General features: G+C 37.0%; 2 protein-coding genes across 4 annotated transcripts in view; one reads left to right on the plus strand and one right to left on the minus strand.

Moving 5' to 3' along the window:
- Positions 1 to 886: 886 nt before the first annotated feature.
- h2bk1 (H2B.K variant histone 1) lies at positions 887 to 2,356 on the minus strand. 2 transcript variants are annotated; one of them, XM_016237339.1, is made up of 2 exons: positions 2,189 to 2,356; positions 887 to 1,225 (listed from the first exon to the last, which is right to left on the minus strand). In XM_016237339.1, exons 1-2 carry the CDS (start codon positions 2,207 to 2,209, stop codon positions 989 to 991), a joined length of 258 nt encoding a protein of 85 aa, XP_016092825.1. In that variant the 5' UTR covers positions 2,210 to 2,356; the 3' UTR covers positions 887 to 988. The 2 variants fall into 2 exon arrangements, with proteins under 2 accessions (XP_016092825.1, XP_016092819.1); XM_016237333.1 differs by having other exon boundaries at positions 2,100 to 2,356.
- Positions 2,357 to 11,519: 9,163 nt separating this feature from the next.
- Positions 11,520 to 22,124, plus strand: part of asic1c (acid-sensing (proton-gated) ion channel 1c) — a 97,947-nt gene continuing 87,342 nt past the window's right edge. The window contains exon 1 of one of the 2 annotated variants that reach the window (XM_016237352.1): positions 11,520 to 12,391. In XM_016237352.1, coding sequence (XP_016092838.1) covers positions 11,828 to 12,391 — 564 coding nt within the window. In that variant the 5' untranslated portion in view covers positions 11,520 to 11,827. The remainder of the gene's footprint in view (positions 12,392 to 22,124) is intronic. The other variant, XM_016237360.1, reaches the window with a different exon arrangement.

Consider the following 22,124-nt stretch of genomic DNA (forward strand, 5'->3'; position numbering starts at 1 on the left):
ATACATCAAGGCATTTTCAGCCCAAAAATCTAATAAATAAATAATATTTTGCTGAAAAGAAATTCTTATTTTAGGACCATTAAGATTTGTCTTTGTTGTAGTATTGTAAAATTATTTTTATGACAATTATGCATATTTCTCCCTAATTCTCAGTTTTGTTTTTGTTTTGTTTTGCAAATGATTGTCCTGTAATAAACTGTGAAATAGAGAGGTAATGAAATAGTACTGGTTCTGACATGTTTGTACTTCATCACCACTAAAAGGACAAACTTGTAGCCAGATCCATAATGCAAACCAGTTCAACTGCATCATGGGTAGAAACACTCCTCTAAGGACAGGGCAGATTAAAAGTGCAGCTGAAGGCCACTGTCAAAGAAACCTGGGCTTCCATACCACCTCAGCAGTGCCACAAACTGATCACCTCCATGTCACGCCGAATTGAGTCAGTAATTAAAGCAAAAGGAGCCCCTACCAATAATTGAGTACATGTACAGTTTCCAGAAGGCCAACAATTCACTAAAAATGTTTTTTTTTTTTTATTGGTCTTATGAAGTATTCTAATTGGTTGAGATAGTGAATTGGTGGGTTTTTGTTAAATGTGAGCCAAAATCACCACAATTAAAAGAACCAAAGACTTAAACTACTTCAGTCTGTGTGCACGGAACTTATTTAATACACGAGTTTCACAATTGGATTTGAATTACTGAAATAAATGAACTTTTCCACGACATTCTAATTTATTGAGAAGCACCTGTAAGTACCATGGTATTCATTGTACATATGGTGTGGTCATTGGTCAATCAAGCTCATTCTCTCCTCTTTGCGGTGTTCTTCTGTTCTCGTTTCCTAATTCAGGATAATGAACAGTTGCACTGAATTTTTTTGCGTGCATTTATTAATATTGACGAGTGATTGCAAACATGGCCCATTTTACATATGACTTTTTAAACTGAAAGGCTCCTCCGGCTCTTGGACAGCTCACAGGTGATCACTTGGAGCTGGTGTATTTGGTGACGGCCTTGGTGCCCTCTGACACGGCGTGTTTGGCGAGTTCTCCGGGCAGCAGCAGTCGGACTGCGGTCTGCACCTCTCTGCTCGTGATGGTCGACCTCTTGTTATAGTGAGCGAGCCGTGAGGCCTCTGTAGCGATGCGCTCGAACACATCATTAACAAACGAGTTCATGATGCTCATCGCCCTGCTGGAGATACCAGTGTCGGGATGAACCTATGGAGGAACACGTATACACACAATTTGTTTTAAAAAAAGTCACTTTGAGTATTTTTTTAGGTCATGTATAGGGGGGGGGAAAAAAAAAAAAAAAAAAAAAAAAAAAAAGGGTACACACTTTGGAGTGTGTACTAGTCAAGAGTAGGCAAGCTTTGGGAGATACTATCACGTCCTCCACATTGCATTTCATTTAACTTCCTACCGTATTGGAGAGAAAAGTAGCAGCACATTGATCTGACAGTCGCGGGTCTTTCATGGAGAACTCTGCTCATATTTTATGCATAATGCTGCATTTAAAAGTTGTTGCTGTTGCAGATTAAATATAACACCGATAACATTAAATATATATATTTTTTCCAGGTTAAAATTGAATATTAGCAACTCAAACCCCTTTTTCTAAACCACCGGTCGCGCACATCCGCCATGTTTGTAGTTTTTAACGTGTTTTTAACGTAGTTCTGGACAGAATCCTTCACCAAAACACAATGGATTGTGGGCAATATTAGCCATTAGAGTGTGTACGGATCCACAATTCAAAAATCAACCTGAAATAGTACACCATCCGGGGACTTTTGGGATACTATTTTCAACACTATGCTTTGGGACACACTTATTCTAATCTCACATACTATTTAGAATGAATAGTAAGAACATTTTGAGACGCAGGGCGAGTGATTCTTTCAGACCGGTTCCTTGAATCGGTTCGATCGATACACTGAAAAGATCCGACTCAAAAGAATGATTCACGAATCGAACGCAAACGCGCCGCATGCGGCGTCAAACGCATGTCATCCACTTGAAATACACACTCGGAATCAAAGTTTTGTAATTGTTCTTTGATCAGCTTTGTTATTTATGAAAACTTTCTCACCTGCTTCAAAACTTTGTAGATATACACTGCATAAGTTTCCCTCCTCTTTGCTTTCCGTTTAGTCGGTTTTTTGTCCCCAGGTACCTTACCTTTCTTCTTTGCTCCTTCATTGGACATACTCGATTATTATTATTATTATTATTATTTTTTTTTTTAATTATTAATAACACGAGCAATATTTTGTTCTCTCAATGACGTGTTTGCCGCTTGGCAGGTTTTCAGCAGGCCTTCATCAGCCATTTATGACGTGTAGGGAAGTTGACACTAATTGGAAAGCATCTGGGCTCAATCTGGCGTGGCGGACGGAAGGCCGGTGTTACGAGATTTTCTGTTTCAGTGGGCGGAGCATACATGAATATTCATGAGTTCCCGGACATGCGTGGAACCAAGTGGAACTGAGAATTTCAGTTCACGCTCCTTGTATCTCAGCAGGTTTAATGGGATATTTTAAAAAAGGTAAATATTTTACAGCGTTGCACAAACCTATGCCTAAACTACATTTGTTCATCATTTTGTAACCGTTAAATTAAAGTGTAATGTTTTCATTAGTTTGCACGTTTTGTGCAGTCGTCACTGACGGAATTATTGCAGACATCCAGCACACTTAAGCTACTTGTAGCCTAACTTTGATTTCAGTTCGTTGTGCTGTAGCTTGCAATGCTTTAAAAATGTGTCTGTTGTTAGTTGTTTTTATCACGACATTCTAATTTATTGAGATGCACCTGTATGTTGGTGGATTTTGATCTGAGAGGACAACAGGGAATGGACTTTTTCACTGGCTAAAACATTATTATGGATTATGGAATCTTATTTTGGCCAAAGCGACAGTTTAAAGTTAACTCCATAATGATGCATTTGTTTCTTGTGTACACTCAGCTTCTTGTTTTACAAGACATTCATTGATGGACTGGAGTGGTGTGGATTACTGTGATGTTTTTATCAGCTGTTTGGACTCTCATTCTGACGGCACCCATTTACTGCAGAGGATCCATTGTTGAGCAAGTGATATAATGCTACATTTATCCAAATCTTTTCAGATGAAGAAACAAACTCATTTATATCTTGGATGGCCTGAGGGTGAGTAGTTTCAGCAAATTTTCACTATTCTTTAAAGGGGGAATTTACTGTTGGCAAGATGGGCTTTTAATAATGTTGCCTGTCTATGCAGAAGAATATTTTTTAATCATTGTAATAAAAATCAGTGTTGTAAATAAAACACAGATAATTGGAGTACTTTTTTTTAAAAAAAAGAGAGAAAAAAATCAGCCTTTTAATCATAATTTCACTAATAAATATTTAAATAATAAATATTTATGTACTAGCAATTTCTGAGTGAAAATTGTGGTGTTCCCTTTAGCCAAAAACTTCAACACCCATATTGCACTTGGTTTTGTTGCCACCCCTCTATCGCTCCAACTGTCTGTGGGTGGGTGGAAATGCAAAAATGTGGAAAATCGATCTGTAGTTTTAACAAAAGCCCGAGCTTTTAAAAAGTTTGGTAGAATAGTGCATTATGACTTGTTTGGCATCATCCAGCGGAGTGGATGACAAATAAACAGGGATATCTTGGTATAGGTAATGTTTACATACACCTTGGTATAGATTCATTTACATACATCACCAAAGTTAGAGCAATACAAAGCTGGTTAAAACTCTGTGAACATTTAAACATTTAAATATCTTGTTGTTTAGTGTTCCCTAATGTTCATGATCATAGACCCTCTTTTGTAGACGAGAACCCCTCTGGTTTTATTGCCTATGTAAACATCAGCAGGAGATTTGAAACATACTCCATAAACCATCAATACAGATCACAGAACTGTGTGCACTGACTCTTGGTCCTGTTGATTATGACCCACTTTAACCAAAGATGGTGCATCTGAAAGCTTTCCCAAAGGAGTTACATATTAATAGAGACCATGTTGAGAGGTAAAATGTTAACAGCCATTTATTATCTTGTTTGGTATACCTTCATCCATGAGTGATAAGTATGAGAGTTGGGTATATCATTATGAAGTGACTCATATGTTTGGACTGCCGTTCGCTGTGAAAGGTCATCATGCGCAGTCATCAAACAGCCCGATAGAATTGCAGTGTGAATTGCTGAATTAAGTCAGAGCTTTATAAGCGAAAAAGAAAAAAAAACTGGCCCATTGAGTAAACAACTTTATTTAGAATATTTAGCTATCACTTTTTAAATGCTTATATGCTTTGTAGGTGTGCATGCCTTGTTTAGTAATTGCTTCTGTGTACATTTATTTGCACAGTTCACTTTAATTATAATAGCATTATAAAAAAAGAGTTGCTAAATAAACAATTTCCTCAGCTTTCCAGTTTGTGACCAATGATTTGTGTGCTGCAGGGTGTTCCAGCTTGTGTTCAATTTCACATTTTTGTTACTGGACAAAACCTTTTGATATTTTCAATTTCACAGTCCCTCCGATCTGACAAGTTCATTGTACGACAGGACTGATGTGTACCCTCAGGTCCACTCTCAAGAAAAGAGGTATATCCTTTCTTTTATGCCTTTTATCCGTTTACAGCAGCCGTTCTTTTACCTGAGCCTCGAAATTTGCAAGAAAGAAACACAGCCAAACCTACAGTACAGTGTGTGACACCTCATCTAATCATTATTAGTGTTAATGCATTCTATTATGCAGTCTGTGTGTTGATGTCCATGCCTTTTTTTGTAATTTTACAAATTATTTGTTCTTTGTAGAATGCAGTTACAAGGATCAGTGTTATATTAGTATTAATTATATGATATATATTATTCATTAATATGTTGTTTAAAGCTTTTATTTTTATATTTTGAGTTTTCATTTTAAGTTTAATTTTGTTATGTGCTTTTGATATTTGTATTTTTTTTCTTTTTGTATAGTTACAGTACTTCAACTTTTCGGTTAGTTGCCAACACAACATTTTTTTTTTTATTTAATGAAAGATCTTTTTTTGTACTTTTTTTAAGTTTAGGTTTTTCAGCTAATATTTATACTTCACTTCAGCTTTGTTTCAATTAACACAATTTTTTAGTAGTACTTTTAGTTAACAAAATCTGACAGGGAGCTGTTTATTCTCATAAAACTCAAGTAAGTAAGAAAAATAGGATTTAGAAGAGTCTTTGTTTAGCTTCCTCTAGCTCAAACAGCAGAGTATGGTGCCAACTACGCCCAAGTCATGGTTTTGATTCCCAGGAAATGAATTAATTGAAAAAATCTTTAGCTTGATTGCAATCTAAGTCACATTGGAAAAACCCATCTGCCAAATGCATAAGTAAATGTAGCTATTTTCTATATAATGATAAGAAAGGACAAAAATCCCATAAAGCAGCCCATATTTGGCATGTGCAATACAATGTGGAAATTCTGCCTTATGTGTACCATTGAATGAAATAATTGGAATGACATAAGTGAAAATATGTAGAGTAAATAATGCCATGAAATGTTATATTGATGTAATTGCTTATTTCAGAGCTTTGAGTAACATGCCACATTTTTTGTCTTTATAGCCATGATCAGTTCTACACTGACTGAACAAACCGGTAAAGATCCTCCTTATATGCTCCTTATTCTAGAGTCTAATAACTTTGAGGCATATTTTAATAGACTCTCATTGGTTTGATGCATGTGAAAAGATTTTTAATGAAGGGAGGTGAGATTTAGTTTTAGATCTGTCATCGATGATGAGCTCAAAATCATTTTGTAAATTTTTTTTCTTTTTCTTTTTTCTTTTCACATTTTGTAACATTTGAGCCTAACCATTTGTTTCTCGGCATGAAAATAGCAGTGGTAGCTGGAATGGCATTACAGTAAATTATAAACAAACAAACAAAAACACTGATCCAATATCCTGAATGAAATAAATGAGGTGTTTTGGGCGTCCTCTACGCTCATCATAGCGCCATGTTCTGCCATTTGTCGGCGCACAGATTTAGATTGGCCGCAGCTGTCCGATGATTTATTTCCTGGGTCAAGCAGTGTGGCCAGTGTCATTATGCTCACCGTCGCTCCTCAGTAAACAGTCTCAAGAGGCTGCCGCAAAACTGCAAAGCGTCATGATCCTCCAGTGTTTACAGCATGTCTCAGCACACATTAGAGAAGCGACCCTGATGCTCTCTGTTACTGGCAGTTCAGTGGTTCGAAATGAGATGGCGATACATATAATCTGTCTCAGTTTTAAGATACTTGCATTTTTATATTAGCTGTGGCATCTGTCTTAAGGCATCGCACTTGAGTGTGCACGTCTTACTCCAGCATTTAAGCTGACTTCAGCGATATTCTCAGCTGAATGAGATTTTGAGTGTGTTCCCATGAGGCTGTAAAACAATGGGCAGTTCATCCTTTTTATCTGGTAAATGACACGTGTCTGGTGAATGTGCTTTTATATGTGTGGATGTCCACGTGCTCTCTGCTGTGTGGCTTTTTTCTCCAGTCATTGCTTATCTAGATGGAGGAATGTATTTATTTATTTATTTGATTTCATATTCACAGATAGCTGAGAAATAATTTGTCTTTTTGCTCCTGCATACAGAATATTTTTCATGTAGCATAATGTTTTAGCATAAAACTGTCATCATTTACACTTCTTCATATTGTCTCAACCCCATATTGTTTTTTTTTCTTCTTCCATTGAACACAAAAGATGATGTTAGACAGAATGTTCAAAATTTCCATATAATGAAACTGAATGATTACTAGGGCTTGTGATGCACAATATATATTTGTACTATATTGGTTATCACATTTTGTTTGTGTATTTATCAAGATTGGATTTTTAATTGTGATTAAATGAACAGTTATTGGCCATAACTTGAACAAAATTATAATTCATTAGTAGCAGACTGAATTTTAAAGGGGTCATGAACTGAGAAATCAAAATCCCCAAATCCCAAAAACCCTTGATCTTTTGACAAATAAGAGGTCATTGTGGGATAAAGACATTCTGTAAGTTTCAGAACTCAAAACTTTCTCGTTAGTATAAAAACAGCTTATATTGAAGCAGATGTGCCAAAATGACAGGTTGTGGATTGTGCCACTTTATGACGTAATAGTGTGGCTAAACATCACCTCAACAGAAGATCCACGCCTGCTTGTACTTCACTTTCTGTTTAGCCACACCCACTGATTCGTGCACGTAGTAGGTAAATGACAAGAGCAGCAAACGCAGGTCTACACAGAAACCAAACAAAGTGCCAGACCGTGTCAATAAGACCTTGGTCCTTTGTTCAGTTCATTTGACTGCGGATTCGTTTAAAAACAAGGCACAATTTGTTGCAGGATTTAGAAAGATTGAAACTAAAAGACGATGATGTGCCGGCTATATTGGATCCGATGTTGACTCGCACCACACAAGTGCGAGTAACTGTTTTTATTACATGATCACTATTGCTTTGTCTGTCAGATGGTTTGATATGAGTATTTATGCGTTTTTAACCGAAATCACTGCAGCGTCCTTCTGTGAGGGATGTAGGTTGTCAAACATACACAACCGAGTCTACAATCCGCCACGCGTATTCAAACAGAGCGTTCTGATGAGGGGGGTTAAAAACGGGACAGAAAATACTTCTAAATATTTATTTTTCTAAAAATCTTGATAACATTATAAGTGGACCTCAGAGAACGGTACAAAATAAAAATAAATAGAGGCAGTTCATTACCCCTTTAACACTGTTCAACCCTGAAAAGCGTTATCAAAATCTGAAAATCATACAGTTTTGTGTGAGGAATAGACTGAAATGTAACTTCTCCAACGTATCTGTCTTATCTAATTTCCTATTCAAACATAACATCAGTAGCTGGGTTTCCATCCAAATGTGAGTTTTTCAAAGCATTGGCATTTTGGGGTGAATTATGTCTTATTTGTGTTCCATTGTTGTTCAAAAGAAAAGAGGAGTCATAGCAGGGTTGGCTAGAGAGTGTGAGTACTCCAGTACATGAAAACCGGTTTATGAATGACATTAAGCGTGTTCCTCATGGCCTCTTACAACCAGAGGTCGACTCACTGAAGGAGAAATCTCATGGTTTGTGCCAAGCTCTCAGCATTGACCTGCTGTTGTGTTTTTCTTGCCAGATGCTCATGCAGTTGTGTTGAACGAAGCTTTGAAAATATTGATCATATGTCAAACAAATCAATCATTGTGTGGTCCATACACTCTTAAAAATAAAGGTGCTTCAAAAGGTTCTTCAAGCGATGCCATAGAAGAACCATTTTTGGTTCCACAAAGAACCATTCAGTCAAAGGTTCTTTAAAGAACCATCTGTTTCTTACCTTTTTGTAATCTGAAAAACCTTCTTTTGCCACAAAGAACCTTTTGTGAAACAGAAAGGTTCTTCAGATGTTAAAGGTTCTTTATGGAGCCATTTAGACAAAAAGGTTCTTCTATGGCATCGTGAAGCACCTTTATTTTTAAGAGTGTATGTTCCCTCGTATACATATTCCATAGCAGAAATGTGCGCCATTTGTAATTGATTGAGAGTGCTTTTCAAATTCACGTATCATTTTGGAAAAGTCACATGCGGTTAGTTCTTTGTGTAAAAAAGGTTTAGGGCGAAAAACTCCATCTCATTTTCTCCTCCAACTTCAGAATCGTCTGACATCATTATTTTACCTTTTTTTGTAAATGGCTTTTGACCTTCTTTGCACGTTCAAACTTCCTACGTCACGTGTGAGTGATTACGTAATGCGTGAGGTCAAGCTAGTGCAAGACGAGCATTTGTGGTTAAAAAGTATATACATTAGTTTGATTTTTTTGAACGTTTTGCTAGATAAGACTCTTATTCCTCGGCTGGGATCGTGTAGAGCCCTTTGAAGCTGCATTGAAATGGCAGTTTTGGACCTTCAGCCCATTGGCCATCATTGAAATGCACTATATGGGGAAAAATCCTTTTCCTCAAAAACCTTAATTTCTTTTCGACTGAAGAAAGAAAGACACAAACATCTTGGATGACAATGGGGGTGAGAAAATTATTAGAGAATTTTCATTCTGGAAGTGAACTACTCCTTTAATAATTTTTAGACCAGGTTGGAAGAACACTTAGTTTTCACTTCCAGTAATTTCAATTTAACTTCCTTTTAGGGTGTGGCCAATTTACATTTACACTCATGATTTGTAAGGGAGCCTCTTCTTTATTTCTGAATTCAGTTCTGTTCCAGTCTAAAAACTGCAGTAGAATGTCTTCTGTATCTTCCCAAGTTAATTTAATTGTCTAGTGATGTTCCAGGTATTATTCATCTGTCTTAAACTGAAGTGAAACCAACTGAAACCGCAATCTGTGGAGAGCCTGCAACAGGATAATGACCCAAAACAGTTAAGCAAATCCACAGATGGTTGGCTAAGAGATAAATGGTTAAGGAAAGGGTCAAGTGAGTAAGAAAGCCCTCAAAACTGCATTGTTATAGCAAGTCGTAGCACAAATTCTCCAGGTCAATGCAGGAGACCAATAAACAATTAGACAAAGAGCCTGCAAGTGATTTCCAGCTAATAGTTTGCTAAACCAGCTAATAGTTTGCTATTTTTTTTAACGTTTTTATTGAGCAAATTAGTTTCACGGTGGTTTTGTTAGTGACTCAGCTCATGTCGTTGTGTGTGTGATATGATTTCAGCTGTCGATCACTGGTCACCATGTACAATCTTTTATTCATTCAGCCCTCAGGTGAAAGTAGGAACATACTCAAAACACCAATCACCATCTCCCAGAACGCAACAGTGGAAATAAAGCGATTAGCACATTTGGTCAGGCCAGTGGCATGTTAAAAGCTCAATGGTGATGTTTGGATGTGGGAGGCAGCGCCCACGATTCTCCTCCGTTTAAAGTCCATCTTTAAAATTAAATCTAGTTTAGTAACACTGTTTTTCAATCTATTAATCTTCATTCTTAATAGTGCATCTCAAAAGTACTGCTCTTGCATTTTGCCTTGTTAACAAATAGCTAAACCGCATCTGTCGCATCCGGGAATGTCTGGTAATCAATCATGCAGAAGTATGTGAAATATAAACCGGTTTTAGTTGTTGCATTATCCGTCTGCCTTTTATTCAAAGTCTTGTTTTGGATATGCTACCTACACATGACAAGCTTGCTGAGTCTAAACATAACAACTGATTCACAGTATGCCGTTCCCAGTAATTTACATGTAGAAATATGCAGAATAATATTGTAATATGCTAATCCTCATGCTCAGCATATTTGCTATAAAGGAGAGCCTGTAAACAGGATCCAGACATTACAATATCAGCAAAAGTCAGAATATGAATGCATATGCACAAACTCCATCTGGACTCTGTGAACAGTTCTGAAACCTATTTTTATTTTCTATTGGACTGCAAACAAAATTTTACGTCAATCGAATTGCATCTATTTAAAAAAAAAAAAAAGAGACCCTGCAACAAGTAAATATGAATATAAAGTATTATGTCTTTAAATCCCAACCTACTCTTGGGACATTGATTGGATATTGATTTAATTCGGTTGAGAAGTATCTCTATCCCTGGCCGTTCACCCATTGTTATGAAAATGTATCTCCCTTGAGCATCATAGCAGCCGTAATCTCATGTCACTTAAGGCTGGATTTGCAAGTGATCCCTGAACTATTAACCCCCCAAAAAACAATGCACATTGATCGAACCTCAGTCCATAAATCAAGTTGGTCTCTAATGACGGACACATCCGTTTCCACCCAGAAAGATACAAAATCTTCTCCAATCTCTTGTCAAACTCCAGCTATATTAATATGCAGGTTTAGTGGGGGAAATGAGCATGTGCTTCTCTGCAAAAACCAACCTCCTCGGATACAATCACATGGTGCTGATGGTTGCTTCTCTGCAACTACCTGTAGCTGAAATACAGCATTGCACATTGAGAGCTTTTCCTATCATACGAAACCCAGAGTCGATGCACCCCCAGCCCCGCTAGCACCCTCCCCCCATGTTTCTCGCGCACTCACACACACACACACAGAGGCTGTGGTGAAGCAGACGCTCAGCAGTGGGATGGATCCTGACTACTAAAGAGCAACGGAGAGAGAGGAGGGGTGGCAGGCAGGCAGCCGGCAGAGGTGCATAAATCCTCATTTCCAGATCTGGAGGAAGAAACATTTGCTGTCCGGGGCGAGACCACCACGTTGGCTTTCCAAAACATCAGGAGGCAGCGCTTGCCACGGCGAGCCGTGAATCCAGGAGAGACGAGGAACCCGGCTGAGGCTGTCAAACGCAGAGGTGGGCTAGGAGGAGGTCTATGACCCTTAATTTTCAGCTGGGGAGTGGCACAGGGGGACGTAGCTGGCGACGAGCAACAGACGCTCGGCGCTTGTAATCTTCCCATTCACTAATTCATTCCTTGCCATTGTCATAGCGATGTAAAGCCATTCTGTGCCGACTGGAGGAGGCACACTCCAATCAGCTGCTCTCACCAAGGCGAGATCTTTCATTTCCATCAGCGTGTTTTGGTTTCCCTTCACTTCTTTATGCTTTGTCCCTCAGAAACTGGACAGCGTCACTCCTGTCTTTTCATGTGACTTGGTCGTTCTGGATCTGTCATTGTGTTTGGTTCTGCATGGAATGACAGCTGCTTTTTTTAGAGACGGTGGAAGAGGTCGCGGATGGAGTGAGGACTGCCACTAACTGAAAAGCTCCTTGAGAAATCGTAAAGAACCTCTTCAAAGACTTGCTGCTTTTTCAACCGTTTAGACTTGCCTCGTTGCACACTTTCTACCATTTGTCTCACTGGATACCAATGACAGCCATGAAGGGAGACTCCGAAGACAGCATTGAAAGTGTGAGGCCGTCCAGCCTGCAAGTTTTCGCCAACTCCTCCACACTACATGGCATGAGCCACATATTCGCCTATGGCCACATGACGTTCCGTCGCTTCTTATGGACGCTGTCCTTCATGGGCTCTTTGGGTCTCCTGATGTTTGTGTGCATGGACAGAGTGTACTACTACTTCGAGTTCCCCCACGTCACCAAACTTGACGAGGTGGCGGCGCCCAACCTCACCTTTCCGGCTGTCACCTTCTGCAACCTCAATGAGTTTCGTTTCTCGAAGATCTCGAAGAACGATCTGTACCACGTCGGGGAGCTGCTGGCACTGCTCAACGAGAACCACCAGATCGCTAACCCTCACCTGGCCGAGCCGGAAGTCCTGGCTTTGTTGAAGGAGAAGGCTAATTTTGTCAACTTCAAGGCCAAGCAGTTCAACATGACGGATTTCTACAACCGCACGGGCCATGATATCAACAACATGCTCTTGCAGTGCACCTTCAGAGGGGAGGAATGCATCCCACTAAACTTCACCACTGTAAGTTTCCATGGTGGTATATTCTTCTAAGTTTTCAGTTGAAAGTTGTGGCAAACTGAAGTTCAAGCACTGTTGGTTTATTTGGAAAATATTGCTCGACATGAGCTATACAGGGCCATTGACTGAGACTGTGTGTATTGAATTACGCAAACTAGTTTCCCCCCCCCCCCCTTCAGACTACTCCTTTGTTGACAAGAGAATTCTCACTTTTTTGCTGGTGCAGTGTAGTTTTTTTCCCCCTTGAAACCATTTGCAGCTGAAAAATCTATACGTTAAAATATGCAATTACATTTATAAATCAATGGCTGCTGGGCAGTAAAAATCAAAAATGACTGTCAAATGGCTACTTCTTAAAAGACATTACAAGAGTGCACATGCTCTCTCACTCAATTCTTAACCAAGTCCAACTGTAATTGCACAAATGTACAACTAAGGCAAGATGAATTTCTGCCAGCAGTGAGGGAATTGTAACTTGAAAATTAGAATGTTAAATATCTTTATGCTAATGTTTGCCATTTTTTTGTGAGAAAAGCAATCAGCTCTAATCTAAAGAAAAACTGGATTTATGAAAATAGTCATCCTTTATGGGCTAGTTTGATTAAAACCTGATTGCCACATTTAAAATTGATTGAATGTAGATTGACAAGCAGCAAGTTCTGAGCTACGCTGATTAACTTAATTAAGAAGCTTTGCATTAAAATGGTTTGTTTTATCTGTGGCATGTGTAGGCTAAAGCATGTTGAGCATTTCTGTTATTTAATATTTCCCACTTCATTCCATTGGCACTTTAGCTACACCTAAGCTGTGGTCTTATATGAATAAATACCTTGTTCAAATAAAGAAATTGCATAAAAAACAGCTGAGGGCAAAGAGTGAAATGTCGCAGTCTTGCAGTTAGTTATTGGACTGAAAGGGCTGGCAGACTATGAAAGACAGGAAGATTTGGTGTATAAGAGGGCAACAAATGTGAAACGGGTGTTATCATGCATTGCACAGTGATAATGATTGATTACAGTGGTTTCCTTTAGATGATGCATTCCTGTGAGATGTTTTTTCTGTATTTTTCTGTTTGCTGCTTTTGCATTTCCTTTTATGCATAGCATTTAGAGTTATGTGCCAGATATTGAAACAAGTCCTGTGACTGATTCTAATTTATTCTTGGATCCTGGTTTGGACATGTGGAACAAATTACTTCAGCTATCATTATGGTCTAAGTTAAGGGGATGTTGAACATTGAGGTTAATGTAGGTCCACACCTCCTAGAAAGCTTTATGCACGCTTTATATATCAGCATGCACAATCATAATAAGAATTTTGCAGGTGTCAGAAATGGATGGGGTAGGAAATGAGAGGAAAGGCTTCTTTATGCCTTAAGAAGGTACTCCACACTTGTTCAAAATATACATTTGAATGTTTTCCGTAAAGCATTAAGATTTAAGGAATAATTCACCCCAAAATAACATTTCTGTCATTATTTACCCAAATTTGTGACATTTCTAACCCATCCTATTATGACTTTCTCTTTAATAGAATTTTTGAAGAATATCCTGGTCATTTTTTTTATAATGAAAATGAATGATGACTGGGTCTTGAAAGCTCCAAAACGATCAAATAAAATCGTATGACACTATGTGCCAAGTCCTCTGAAGTCATGCAATCTCTTTTTTTTTTATTCATCATAGGGCTTCAGAAAACTTTGTATATAGTAAGTCCTATGGACTGCTTTTATGATATTTTAGGATGCTTTGGCATGCTTTTTGAAGCTTGAGTGCCTTAGTCCCCATTCATACTAATATGTTTTAGGGGTCGACCGAGATGTTTTTTAGGGCCGATACTGATTATTACAGATAGTAGACAGATTACCGATATTTTGAACCAATACGTATGTCTGGTGTAAAAATGACAATTAATGTCAAAATTAAGAAAAACAAGGGCTCTGACAAAAAACTTTCTTTAAATGCTTTTAAATAATTTTATCTGCTTTTTTTTTTTTTTTTAATGACCAATATCGATAACAATAAAATGCTTAATATCGGCACCGATAATCAGCCAGACTGATAATCTGTCTACCCCTAATATGTTTTAATATTATTTTTACTCCCCATTCATGGTAATATGCAATAGTAATCATGCAGTAGAGTGACCAGTAAAGATTTCTCCTTTTGTGTTCCATGTAGTAAAGTCACTCAGGTTTGGAAAGACATGAGAGGGAATAAATGGCAGTTTATTGGGTAATTTAAACAATTTTTGGGTAAACTATTCCACTGAGATGTCAATAGGTCGTGCAAGTTCATATGGCACAATGGCCTTTTAATATTTAAGATACTTAGCAGAGAGATTATTTGGTGTGTTCAGCATACCCTGCTTCTCATTTTGTATAATTTACCTTTAATTTCCATCGTAAGTATCCTAAATGACCAGTACAAATGAGGTACAATAGGGGGTAATTAACTGGACTATAAGTGCCATAAACTCTTGAGTGCAAACATTACGCTAATTATCTCTATAGTGGATTTTGATTGACTCTAATGAAAATAAGTATTGCGATCAGGTATCTACAATATGGTCTCCTGACAATATATACATCAATGCTGAGTACCAGTGTAAAACCTCTAGGCCCAGAGCACACTTACCTAGTTTAGAGAGAAATCTGTGCTTAATGAAAATTAAGCGTACTTAGGAAAACCCAAGTACCTATTAACATTCAGTGTTGTTCTTGAAACCCTCAGGGGCTGGATCCTGGTCTTTAGCATTCAAAAGCACAACCCTCAACACCTTACATACATCTGTTTTCAGCTGCCTGAGCATCACGGCCGAATCGCTGTGATCCAGCTCGTTTTCAAGCCCCCTTTCTGTTAGCCGAATAACGTGCCCTATACTTTTTTACTTAGAGAAAGGGCTTTCTTCATTAACATGAGTGTTGCCTGGCAACAAGGCATTGCATTGCACTGCAAATCATTCATGGGTAATTGCTATTGTTGTGCGTGATGACAAACACTCACTAGGTAGTTGAGATGACTCCAAAGCCGTCACTTTGTGCATTTGTATGTGTATGTGCACAAATACGTATATAAACGTTTTGTGAAAGTACTATAATAGCTGTCAGATTGCTGCTGGGCACAAACATTCATGCTGAGGTTCATGAGGTTCTGCCCTTAAACAAATGCATTATGGGAGAAACACAGTAGTGCATTATATATTCCTTGTCGAACCCTGCGCATAATGTATTTCAGTGCTTGTGCTGTTCAGGTGCAGTCTTTCTTTAGTCCACTGAAACATTGTAGGTGCATAAAACAGTTATGTTCAGATTTAAAAAAAAAAGTTCTGTAAAAGCTTTATGTGACATTGTCAATATGTGGTGGTTTGTGGCTTATAAAGATAACACTAAAATTGCATGATTTTTTCCACTTTTATATAATGCATTTACATAGTGTGGCTTATAATGGTTGTAACATTAAAATTGGATGCATTGTTTTCTTATTTTTTAATTTATTTTTTTTTATAATGCATTTGCATTATGTGGCTGATAACGATTGAAACATTAAAATTGCATAGATTTTCCATGTTTTTTTTGTTTTTTTTTTACAATGCATTTATATAGAGTGGCAGAGAATGATTGTAACACTAAAATTGTATGTGTTTTTTTCCCCTTTTAACTTTATTTATACATTGTATGTACATGATATCTCTTGCATGGAATATAAATAAAAAATTAATTTCATATTTAGGAATTATTATCCTAAGAATTTTCATGTATAGTTTGATTAAATTCTATGTGAATTATGAGCCTATATGAAACATTTTGCCTTGTCTAGGGCTGAAACAATTCCTCGAATACAAAAAATCATTGAGGCAAATTATTTGCCTCGAGGCTTCGTTTAGTCGATTTACTGTAACTACACACGGAACACAGTGTTTCTCAACGGACCGTTATTACTGACGTACAACCCGATAAACACTGGACCAGACCATAGACTGTATAAAAACAGGGACCAGACTTATTTATATACATATTTAAGACCGTAAATCAATATGGTGGCAAGTTATAATGTCCCTACGTTAGCTATGTTTTGTGAACGACTAAACGCCATTGTGCATAAAAATACCACAGAAAGAAAGTTAATCAATATCACACGAAGAGTGCCAGTTTTCACCTCTAAAATCAGCATGATTACAAATGTGATTTTATTCAACCGTTCAATAAACAAGAGGGTAATATTATGAGACTTACGTTTTAGACACTATATTGCCTGTTTTTGCTTTATTTTGCCAACAAAAAATTCCAAACACAGTCACAGCGCTGTTTTGCGTCTCTGTGCAACATGACGGTATTTCGTTCCTGAATGAATCAACCGTTTAAATGATTCGGTTAAATCGCAATGACTCACTTCTTAACAGTGACTTGCTGCCACCTGCTGGGGTTTTTTCGTTTTTAAAATAATTGTAAATATCAGTATTCAATGTTTTATGTTTAAAATAACAAAATATTATTTATGCATTTGTAACTGCAGGTTAAATGCATTCATGTCCCTCTGTGTGGGAAATTCATCCCATGCAGCTTCTGTGTTTCCTCTGCATTGCAAAGATTAATTTTGATACTGATATCATTTGTTTGGTAACAGCCCAAATGTCTTTTATTCTAATTGACTGATTAAATGTAAGAATTTGACTCAAAAGATGATGCACACTTTTAGGAAAAAAAGGCTTTATAAAGGTAAAAATGACCATAAAATGTAAAAATCTATTTAAACTTATTGGAACAGATTAATTTCTATCACTGCTGTGAACTGACCAGTACATAGAATATAATGAAAAATGTGTTTAGAAATTATGTCACAAAGCCTTCCAAGAAGATAGTAAAGGGCAAGGCTCATGTCATGCTTGAGCTTTAGTTTGGCTGAAACTTGAAAGTTAAGTTGCACGACATAAATGCAATGTTTAGGTATTATTATTATTATTACTATTATTTAGATTTATGCCTTAGTTTAAATTTAAAGTAATGTGAAATTGATTTTTGTATTTTTATTTATTTATTTGAATTTTTTAGTTGATATATTTGTATTTGCATTTTGAATGTAATTTGGCAATTAAATACATTAAATGGGTTTAGTTTTCACGGTTATTAATGTATGCAATTTCAGCAATAAAAATGTAAATTTTTCTAAAGAGAAAACAAATTAGTTGTTTATTTTAAGAGATCTATCTTATTATCTCTTGTATATTTAGTATTGCTCTTTAATAAAGAAAAATGACTTCTTAACCGATTACTCGAGTAATCGATGGAATAATCTGTAGAATACTCGATTACTAAAATAATCGATAGCTACAGCCCTAGCCTTGTCTGAGATAGGATTCAGCATTTGGCACACATGCACAAACACATTGAGCTGTAATGCCCATGTGAGACACACAGGCTCGGATTAACCATTGGACCGATTTGGCTGTTGCCTCCGGGCCTTGAAGTCCAAAGGGCCTTGAGCTGCAACCAGGTTTTTTTTTATGTTGTCCAGCCAGTGACTCATTCTAATCAACTTCATCAAGTCATTTGGAATGGGTTTAGTCAGGTTTTTCAAGCAACACAATGACTTTACTGATGGATGTGTGTTTATTCTCATAATGCATTAAATTCTGGCAAGTTTGTAATCTGTGGCTGTAAGAATGTTGAAGGTTGGAAGGGAGTGTGTGCAGAGATTGTGCTACAAATAGTCATTAACCGTCACTTTGATGGACTGGGTTGTACATTTTTTGTCATGCTTTATTTTATGCTGTCATGAACTATTCATTTTGCCTGTTGAGTTAAGTACACAAAGGACCCCAATGGGTAGCTGTTTAAAATGTCTGATGAATCAAAACCATGTAATTGAACATTTGTGTAGATATGTTAATCAACTCATGGTTTGGGGTCAATAGGATATATATGCATGTTTTTGTTTGTTTGTTTGAAAGAAATTTCATTTTGTTTTCAGCAAGGATGCATTAAATTGATCAAAAGTGACAGACTTTTACATCGTTACAGGATTGTTAGAAAAGATTTCAAATGAATGCAGTTCTTTTAATATTTCAATACATCAAATAATCCTGAAATAATTATCTTTCCACAAAGATATTAAGCAGCACAACAGAATTAAGTTTTCAACATTGATGATAATAAGAAATATTTCTTGAGCGGTAAATCAGCATATTAGAATGATTTCTGAAGGATCATGTGACACTGAAGACTGGAGTAATGATGCTGAAAATTCAGCTTTGCATCACAGGAGTAAATTACATTTTAAAACCTACTCCAATATAAATCAGATATTTTACTATGCAAATATATGCAGCCTTAGTGAGCAGAAGAGACTACATTCAAAACATTAAAATACCAGCCACAAACTTTTGAAAGGTAGTGTATTTACTGACATTTTAAAAGGCATTAAAGGTTGAATAACATTGAGGTGACGTCATTTTTGATAGATTTTTGTTCAGCCAATTGAATAGAATAAAACTAAAAGTTCTTTCAGCCGATATAACTGCATTCTAGACCCAATTCACCACGCAGACTGAATTGTTCATGACTGCGCCAGTAAAGTATTGTGGTTGATATTAGTATGTGACATTGACATCACGGGAATGTCTGAGGCACAAGCTCTTACTCCTACCAATTGGGATTTATACAGGTTTTACTTTTTATTCTGCTTTCACAATTTCACACCAGTAGATGCAATAGTGTTTGTGATTGGGTCAACATCTCACAAATGAATTAACTGGAATGCCTATTTTCTCACATCTTTATCCTGGTTTACTTTTCCTAGAGGTGATTTGTTTAAAAATTGATGTGCTCTTGCTTTCACTTCTGATCCTCTTTATCCTCCTTATCGTCTTCTTCCTCCCTTGATTTTCCTCCCTCTCTCTACAGCAGGGGTGGGCAAACTTTCCTGCAGAGATTTGATCCAACTCTGATAAAACTCACCTACCTGTAGCCTTCTAATAGTCTTGAAGACAATGATTAGCTGGTTCAGGTGTGTTTGATTAGGGTTGGCGCTAAACTCTGAAGGAAAGTGGCCTGGAAGGGTTATTCATTTACTAAGTCAGCAGTATTTAATTGATTCTTACGATTTAAATCATGCTGTAAGATTGTGCTTTTAAAACTGTCAAAGATGATTGTGGTGCTAGAAATACAGAATATGATCGTGCACATGTGTAAATAACTCACTGCCGTTCCATATTTTCAAGATTTGTAATTTGAATATTGATTCTGCTATAAAAGTTTGCAATGAAAGGTGATTAAAACAAAAGAAGTAAACATTAAGAATCAAATGTACAGAAAAAGACTTTTTTTCTTTTTTTTTCTGTCCAAATAATGGAAGCTGGGGCAAAATTATGAAATTATTAATAAAAAAATATCTATTTTTTTATTTAAAAATTTTTTTTTTTGCTGTATAATAAATTTTTCATAAATATTTTTAAACATTCATTTATTTTTGCAAATTTCTTATGACGCAACTAATAGGACATTTATTTTTATATTAGTCTTTATTAGTATTTTTTTAATAATCATTCTTTTTTTTTAGTGAAATACTATGCAGCTAATGGAAGCTGGGGCAGAGTTTATATATGTTGCTATATAATCCAAATGCTCATTTATTCTTGCAGCAGTCTCCATAAATTACAAGTGGTAAAGCCCAAATCACATACTTTTTGAATCAATCATTTCTCTCTGTTTTAGGAGTCTTAAAGGTGCTGTAAGCCATTTTGCAAGACTTAACTATTGATTTAACCTGTCTTCATTCCTTCAACCGCATGCCCTTCCTGCAAAACCTGAATGTGAAGCTGACTGACAGGCAGAGAGCGATTATGGGACTTTATTTTGCAGGTGACACCTCAAGACACATTTTATGCGCAGCACCTTTAATTGTTTGAATTAGGGTTAAGGTTAAGTTTGTTTGACAGGAATGTTGTTCCAGCACCAACAAAAGATGTTGATTCAGGAAAAGTCACAGTCACCCTTAAAGATAAAGAGCTAGATTTCATCTGTGCTCAGTCTTGGTGCAAAATTGGTGAGTGTTTTCATATTGAGAGTGCTCAAATTTGATCCATAATGCACATAACGCAATGAAACCGGACGTAGTGTTTGATTGTTGTTGAAGTATATCTGGGTATGTTTAATGCGCACTCTGTACCACAGCATCCTTCCATTATTTCAATGCACAATGAAAGAAAAGCTCTTCACAGGAAAGTGCATTATCTAATTGTCCCGTTCACGCTACGTCAGGAAAATACAAAGGGTGAGAGGATAAACTTAAAAATCACACAATAGATGTCTTTTGAACACTGCCTTTCAAGCATCTTCCGTCTTTATAACGCCATGTTCCGTTTAATGTCAGAAAAGCAGCGAAAGCAACTTAACTGCTCGTGATTGTAATTACGGTTTTTTTTTTTAATACAATGCAACTAATAGATGGAGCAGAATTATTTTTATTTATATACATTTTTTTTTTGTATTTTTAAAATTTATTTTAGCAATTTTTTAACTATAGTGGAAGGTGGGGCAGAATAATTTTTTATATTAATTTATACACCAACAAAAGATGTTGATTCAGGAAAAGTCACAGTCACCCTTAAAGATAAAGAGCTAGATTTCATCTGTGCTCAGTCTTGGTGCAAAATTGGTGAGTGTTTTCATATTGAGAGTGCTCAAATTTGATCCATAATGCACATAACGCAATGAAACCGGACGTAGTGTTTGATTGTTGTTGAAGTATATCTGGGTATGTTTAATGCGCACTCTGTACCACAGCATCCTTCCATTATTTCAATGCACAATGAAAGAAAAGCTCTTCACAGGAAAGTGCATTATCTAATTGTCCCGTTCACGCTACGTCAGGAAAATACAAAGGGTGAGAGGATAAACTTAAAAATCACACAATAGATGTCTTTTGAACACTGCCTTTCAAGCATCTTCCGTCTTTATAACGCCATGTTCCGTTTAATGTCAGAAAAGCAGCGAAAGCAACTTAACTGCTCGTGATTGTAATTACGGTAATTTACTTTCATGCCGACATGATGGAATTCTCTCTAGATTACACTATTGTTCACACGTCTGTTGTATTTCTGTCGCAAGTTTGATACAAAGTGCTGCAAGAAACGGTGTAAACAAAGCGAGGCCTTTACATCAGCATGCATTATCAGAGCACAGATAGCTTGTGTTCAACAAACAAACGGACATTGGAGTCTCAAGAGACGTTTATGTGATTCTTTTTGTTTTGTCGTCAGATGCAAACTTTCTTTTTTTAAGCGAATTCAAGCATTTGTCACTAACCGTTAATCAGGTGCTTGCTTTGAGCCCGGATGCTTTTTTCTGACTCTCTTTGATCAATATTCATCTTGACCTGCTGCTCGCAGTCCTCTTTGAGATGAGATTCGCTTCACTTTTTATGTTTCTCATTCTAACTGTTGCCGAGCCCCAGAGACTTGAACAGATTGAGGTGGATTTTAGCTATGAAAGTCGACGGCGGCATCTTTTGCGGCGACACGGCTGAGGAACCCTCAGAAGACGACGCCACTCGTCTCATGATCGTCGGCTTATGATGTTCGTCGTTTGACTCGAGGGTGATTCGCCAGAAGTGGTGTCACAATACAGTCTACATCAATAACTTTTATGATGCTTTTTGGAAACGGCACAATTTTTCGAGGATCTTCCTGACACTATCATTCTCCTGAAGTGCGTGAGGGCTGCGTTATAAATGAGTCA

Source organism: Sinocyclocheilus grahami, unplaced genomic scaffold (assembly GCF_001515645.1).
Source record: "Sinocyclocheilus grahami isolate Dianchi unplaced genomic scaffold, SAMN03320097.WGS_v1.1 scaffold19.1, whole genome shotgun sequence".
NCBI lineage: Eukaryota > Metazoa > Chordata > Actinopteri > Cypriniformes > Cyprinidae > Sinocyclocheilus > Sinocyclocheilus grahami.

Coding starts and splice junctions, on each gene's coding strand:
- h2bk1 (XM_016237333.1), bottom strand. CDS start 2,216: ATGTCCAATGAAGGAGCAAAGAAGAAAGGTAAGGTACCTGGGGACAAA. Junction 1,226..2,099: donor TCTACAAAGTTTTGAAGCAG/GTGAGAAAGTTT, acceptor GTTCCTCCATAG/GTTCATCCCGACACTGGTAT.